Source organism: Austrofundulus limnaeus, unplaced genomic scaffold, assembly GCF_001266775.1.
Source record: "Austrofundulus limnaeus strain Quisiro unplaced genomic scaffold, Austrofundulus_limnaeus-1.0 Scaffold332, whole genome shotgun sequence".
In the NCBI taxonomy this organism is placed as follows: domain Eukaryota; kingdom Metazoa; phylum Chordata; class Actinopteri; order Cyprinodontiformes; family Rivulidae; genus Austrofundulus; species Austrofundulus limnaeus.
Window position 1 is genome coordinate 615,681 of NW_013952734.1, and position 6,495 is coordinate 622,175.

At 39.0% G+C, this 6,495-nt stretch overlaps 1 protein-coding gene across 1 annotated transcript; it reads left to right on the top strand.

Moving 5' to 3' along the window:
* Window positions 1–335: 335 nt before the first annotated feature.
* Window positions 336–6,104, top strand: crip1 (cysteine-rich protein 1). The gene is made up of 5 exons (XM_014022509.1): window positions 336–486; window positions 3,372–3,466; window positions 3,694–3,751; window positions 5,679–5,723; window positions 5,881–6,104. The coding sequence occupies exons 1-4, from the start codon at window positions 447–449 to the stop codon at window positions 5,717–5,719; spliced, it is 234 nt and encodes a 77-aa protein (XP_013877963.1). The 5' UTR covers window positions 336–446; the 3' UTR covers window positions 5,720–5,723; window positions 5,881–6,104.
* Window positions 6,105–6,495: the final 391 nt, after the last annotated feature.

Genomic DNA, 6,495 nt, shown 5'->3' on the forward strand with positions numbered 1-6,495 from the left:
CATTTTAAGATTCTGCATAATTTAATTACAAGTTTTGTCAAAAACAACTATAATTGCACTTATTTTTCAAAGCTGATCTCAGTTTAAAGCTCTGCTCAAAGTTTCTTTCTGTTTTAGGGCTCTATCAGTTTTAATGCTGTTTTACTGATTAACTGATAAAATAATTATTTCAATGGGGAACAAATAAATTGAACATTTCAAAGTGATAAACTTCCTGTAATGTCAGCTCTGTCACGTTTCTGCACGTCCCCTCTGCTTCAGCTGAAGCCTGAAGCCTCTCCCACCAAGACAAAAAAAAAAGAAAAGTTTCAGCTATAAATACTGAAGGAGGCACATCTGCGCTGCAGTGAGGCGTGGTCCGGCACAGCTAACAGGTGAGCCCCGTCAGTATCCATCCGCAGGATCTACTTTGTCTTCTCCACATCTGCACAGGCAGCTGCGACAACATGCCCAAGTGTCCAAAGTGCCAGAAGGAGGTTTACTTCGGTAAGAATGATTACTTTTAGCTTGTTTTGACGGACAGGAATGCGTTACTTTATTTCCTGCTTTAGTGACAATTTAGCGGCTTTTTTACTCAAATGAGGAAACAGGAAGTTAAATGTCAGCAACACATGGCTGAAACATGACAGTTACATGAAAGTTTAAAAAGACCAATAACAACAATAATAATTAAAAAGAAAAAATGCCCTGCTCAAAATTACACTCAAAGCTTTTTTAAAGTAATTTAGTTTAGATAAGTGTTGTATGTTGGTTTCAGCTGGCACAAACTTGTTTTTAATGCATAAACTTTGTGGAGCTGAGGTTAATTTCATTTATGTGTCTTATGATAAATAACTGTTGATTTGTGAAATAATGAGAAATGTTAAGACATTGCACAGAAAAGGAGATCTATTGTGAAAGTTACAAAAGTCCAAATATATTTGCTTCAAACTGAGAAAAACAACCAAATGTTGCACAAAATGAAACTGACAGGATTAAAATACTTGAGTTTCTTTAACAAAGTAGGTTTTGGTTACATCATTTGCATGTGAGCAGTGATGAGGTTGGCCGAGCTCATTTTATTTTTTTTATCTGAGGTTAAACAGTAAGTTTGACTGCAACATTTTAAACTTTATAAAGAGAGAAATAAAGAAAATAAAATCCATTTGTAAGGCTTACATGTGTCTATACATTTTATATTCCTGCAGATTAATGTTCTGCAGCCTGCGTCCTGTGAGCTTTGTTGTTATCAGGTTAGATTGTAATTTAAGATCGAAGCTTTGTGAGGGATAACCGGACAGCATAAACAAAACAGGGTTCTTCTGCCAAAATCCACCTCTATCCTCCCTCCCTCTGCTCCTGCTGTGAGTGGATCAAAAGACAAACTCATCCAAGCAGCAACGCACACATAACTCTGTTTTTATTCTCCCATTTATCACATCATCTGCAGCTCAGTACGTATTTTTCCACAGAGGCGATTAGCAGCCAAACCCAAAGCTGAGTGTTTGGACCTTCTCCTTTTACATGGATCATATTGTGCTGCTGCAGGAGAGAAAAACAAACAGACCAACTATTTCCTGCCTAAATGAGCTAGTAATTGTCACCAAAAGACAGAGTAATGTTGTTTTTGCTTTTCAACTCAAATTTGTTTGTACTGCCCATTTAAAAGCAATTGGCACACAATACAAAAAAACCTGAAAACGCGAGCACACCTGATAGTTGTCGGCATAAGAATGACAAGAGATGTTGAATTTTCTAAAAAAACGGAACATATGGCAACCATAATAGTTGTCAAATAAAATGTGTCCAAGAATGGATCCTTGTGGAACTCCACACATAGAGGCTTACAGAGGAACTCCTGTCCTGGACCTGAACCAGCCCAGTGCAGAGCCTTTGATACCACTTTGTTCCAGCCAGGAGATCAGAACCCTGCTGTCAGCTGTGTCAAAGGCAGCTGTTGGGTCTAAAAGCCAAAGAACAGCTGAGTCTCCTGAATCTGGAGCTAATAAAAGATCGTTAAAAACGTTTTAATGTGCAGTTTCAGCACTGTGAAGAGCTTTAAAACCAGGCTGAAACATTTACAGAATGTTGTGTGCTTTTAGAAAGAACTGCAGTCGAATTTAAAATATATAAATATATTTTTAATTCGATTTGCTCTTCGTCAAACCGAATGTTGTTAAACCTTCAGAATGAAACAATGAGGCTGCTGCTGCCCGTCTGAACCATGGATGTCCAACAGCCTCTCCCTGCTGATGGAAAGAGTGCAGACAGTTTGTGCGGCAGGACCGTGGAAATATTTTGGGTTTTTGTTCTGGCATCAATGGACGGACTGTTCTGGAAGCCACAAACTGGCTCTGTCATGAGGTCCAAGCAGAAGTGTTTATGTTGCTGCCTGGTCTACGACGTCTTTGTGTTTACTGGATGGTTTCCATAACAAGTTCGCACAGAAATCAGGTTTCCTGTCAGGTGGAAGCAGCAAAGAGAGCATCATCAGATGCCATAACGTGGGCGTGATCTCTGCTGATAAGGACAGAGTTTTACTGCTGGGCTCGGTCTGATTACATAGTTAACCTTTTTGATTGGATCTGTGTGGTCTGTTACCAAAATATTTAGGAACAAAAGTCACAAAAATGGCTACAGCTTAGTCCGTTTTACAAATACTGAGCTAAAGCTTGGTGCGATTGTGGCTGAGAGTCAATGTGTGACGTCTTGGGATATCACATAAGGTTGTGCATAATGTTATTTACTCTGTTATTGTCTCATCCTGCATGAATTGCAGCATAAATAAAGGCATTTCATTGTTTCATGCCTGTCTTTAATATATTAAAAACATTGCAGATGTTAATCATGTCCTGTGCAACAATTTCACAAAAAGCTCTCAAGGCGTGTCTTGTTTATCCCCAAATGTCCTCCTTCCTGAAAATGAGAAAATAATAGTCAGTTTATGCAAATCCTTCGTCACAGTCTGCTTCTTCCTTTTCAGCCATCAGCTCCCATTGCACAACAAAAATATAAAAAAATAAAAAAATAAAACTTTTCAGATTCCTTCCCTTGTTTTGCCATCCCCCTGATGGGCGTTTTGTGCAGATCAGCCCTAGCAGATAAAGACAGTATTTATGGGAGTTTGTGGAGCAGGAGGAGGAGGAGGACAGATTCCAGAGGGACACTCTGTCTTTCTCGTCCTCCTTCAAACACCACACCCTGCGATGTCCTCCAGCTAATCTGTCGTGATCTTTGTGGTTTTAAAACTGAGGCTGGACTCCGAGTCACGACTGGTTGAGCTCATGCGCCCTGCAGTGCGACTCCCCGGCCTCCGTCTCCTGTCCAAACAACGGCGTGAGAATGTGTGGCGGACTGATGTTAATAAACGTGCCTTTCTGTGTGTTCGGCAGCTGAGAAGGTGACGTCACTGGGGAAGGACTGGCACAGGCCATGTCTGAAGTGTGAGAAGTGCAACAAGACTCTGTCGGCCGGCTCCCACGCTGAGGTAAATTATCTGAACTATGTGACACGAACGTTAAATATTACAGGGACGGTCTGCTCCTTATTGAAGCGATGTTCTGTCAAAACATTCTCAGTACTTTTATCATTCACGTTCTCTGTTGGCTGACAAGATCCTAACTGCTCATAGCTATTAAACAGAGCATCATATTTTAAATGATCAGTTCAAACCCCTCAGAAATGACTTTCTGTGATGTAACTTTCCTCCTGCAGCACGAAGGGAAGCCATACTGTCACAACCCCTGCTATGCTGCAATGTTTGGACCTAAAGGTGAGCATAATCCATGTCAAACACTCAGCATACATCTAAACCTTTTTAAAGGGATCCCCGATTAGTTGTAACATTAGACTTTATATGATAAATATATACTTTGTAAAATAACGACTGTAAAAATACTGTAGGATGTTCAGTTTTTATAATTTATAAACTAAAAGTTTAAAAATATATTACATGAACGGGGCCATTTTATTTACATGCAAAGCATTCTGGGTAAATGATGACATCAACTAGGTCATCGGTGCGAGGCTGCTAGCGAGTTATATCCACCCTGAAGGCTAATCTTGGACAATATCTGATGATCGACTCTTTTAAATGAAACCAGAGAGCGTTGACAGAGAGGAGAAGGTAGAAATGACTCAGCCTGGAACTGAAAATATGGATGGAGGACAACAGAGCTGCTTCATGGAAGAAGAACCTCAGCTTAGCCTGTTAGCTTCAGCCTTAGCCCAGACGCTATCACCATATATATGTATTAGCTCAGCGCTACACATTCTCCTCTCATTACTGAGGTCCTCCATCCACATGACAGAGAGGGGAACACAAAAATGACTCAGGATGGAGGACCTCAGTTTAGCTTGTTTGTCGCGTTAGCACTGAGCTAATACATATAAGGCAATATAGTGTGGACGCTAGCGCAAAGCTAACAGGCTAAGCTGAGGTTCTTCTTCCATGAAGCAGCTCTGTTGTCCTCCATTCATATTTTCAGTTACAGGCTGAGTCATTTCTACCTTCTCCTCTCTGTCAACGCTCTCTGGTTTCATTTAAAAGAGTCAATCAGTATATACACACAGACATATATACACACTCAGTGACCAGTCAGAACCCACCGGATCAGAACACCTGTTTGTGAGCGGTTGTGAACATGAGTGTATATACAAGATTTCTCCAATTTCATTTCATCATCAATCATTTTGGTAAATCTAACTGCTCACATTTATTCAGTACTTTTAATTTTAATACTTAAGTAGATTTTGTGTTAGAAATTTACTTTTGATATAAGTACAAAAAATATCAGATACTTTAAGACTTTTACTCAAGTGATATTTTTAGAGAAGATTTTAACTTTTACCAAAGTTTTTTTTTATGATAAGATACTTGTGCTTTTACTCAAGTATGACTTTGTGGTACTTTATACAACACTGTTTGTTTGTTTGTTTGTTTGTTTGTTTGTTTGTTTGTTTTTGTTTAACCCCGCAAGCCCTATAGACGTGCAGAGGAGGAAATAAATATAAACTTCATCGGCCCAGAGACAGGTTAAAAGTATGCAGCAGTGTGGATACAACCGTAATAAGAGTCAGATTATTAAAAGACCTTTTTGGACGTATTTTGTTCTTTGCAACATAATAAGAGGCGTTCAGCAACTCCTGCTGCAGACATCAGCAACTGCAATCAGAGCAGCTGAGTTTTTCTAACACAGCACTGATAAATGTCCTTTGAAAGCACATGTGAGTGCGGTAAGGGAGCGTCTCTGTCAGTGAGGGAGCGTCAACATGTTGTGCACTGTTGAAATATTATGATTTGTGTTGGTAATGACTGTCAGCTACTGCCACACCAAATTTTAGTCCAATCTGGAACCTTTACAAACTTATAGCCCTTTGTGTGTTTAAGGTCTGTTCGCTGTGACAGCCAGCCTGATTTGGGTTGCCTCCAAACATTCAGTTGTAGTTTTACATCCAAGAGTTTATTTCTAATCCATTGACTGGTTCATGAGATATTCTGCTAACAGACAGACACACACAGGCTCCAGCTTCTGGCGACCAAAGGATTACACTATAAATGACAGACGGTCGTTGGCTCTGTCCTGCTGGGTCATAAATCTCTGCCTCAGTCAGAACAGCTCTGGTTGAGGATGAAGTTTTGTCGGCCGTAAATGTTCAGTAAACATCTCTCACGTTCTTTTCTTCTTCTTGTCTTTCAGGATTTGGACGCGGTGGAACCGAGAGCCACACCTACAAATAGACAGGTACTGAAAACAGACGTCCGGTCGGTCATTTCCTTACATTTGTTTATGTCCTGCGTTTTCCACGTTATTTCCATAAAACACGACTGTAAAAAACAAATCTGTCTTCGCTCGTTGGACTGTTTGTCATGTTTTGTTTTATTTTGTTTTTCATCTGCAGGTTCAGGCCCAACCGTGCGAAACGTTCCCTGGAAATAAATGTTTCAAACTAGATGAATGAAGTTCTTAATCAGATAAAACAATTAGTTGAAATTTTGTTTTTATTTTATAAATTTTGGACTGTTTTTTTTTTTATTATTATTGTTATTATTTTTAACATTCCCATGTTAATGTGTGGGATCTTTTTCTTCTGATCCAACCTAAATAAACGATTTGTTAAATTTGTGTTATTTATTTATTTATTTTTTTATTTTTTAACCATGTGTGACAGATTTGAATGATAAATAATCATTGGATGTACATCTACAATTGATTAATTTTTGGAGTTAACCCAAGTCAAAATGGTTGTCTCAGCTAAACAAATTCAGCAAAAACAAAAATAGCTATAATGAAGGTAGTTTTACAAGTATTGAACTACAGTTTGGTGTGGTAGTAGCTGAGAGTCATTCCCAACTCGTATTCCAAGCTCTAACAGGTCACAAAAGATCTGTTTTTTTTTTAACTTGGACCTTAACTATTGGGTTCTACTTTGTCTGTTAGCAAAACATCTCCCAAACCACAGGACAAATTTTAATAAAACTTTCCATATACATGCATTGGATGTACATTTACAACA

What these genes read in the sequence shown, in the direction of transcription:
- crip1 (XM_014022509.1), top strand. Translation starts at nt 447, where the DNA reads ATGCCCAAGTGTCCAAAGTGCCAGAAGGAGGTTTACTTCG. An exon ending in CCAGAAGGAGGTTTACTTCG is followed by an intron (nt 487 to 3,371) that starts GTAAGAATGATT and finishes TGTGTTCGGCAG; the next exon opens with CTGAGAAGGTGACGTCACTG. An exon ending in CGGCCGGCTCCCACGCTGAG is followed by an intron (nt 3,467 to 3,693) that starts GTAAATTATCTG and finishes TTCCTCCTGCAG; the next exon opens with CACGAAGGGAAGCCATACTG.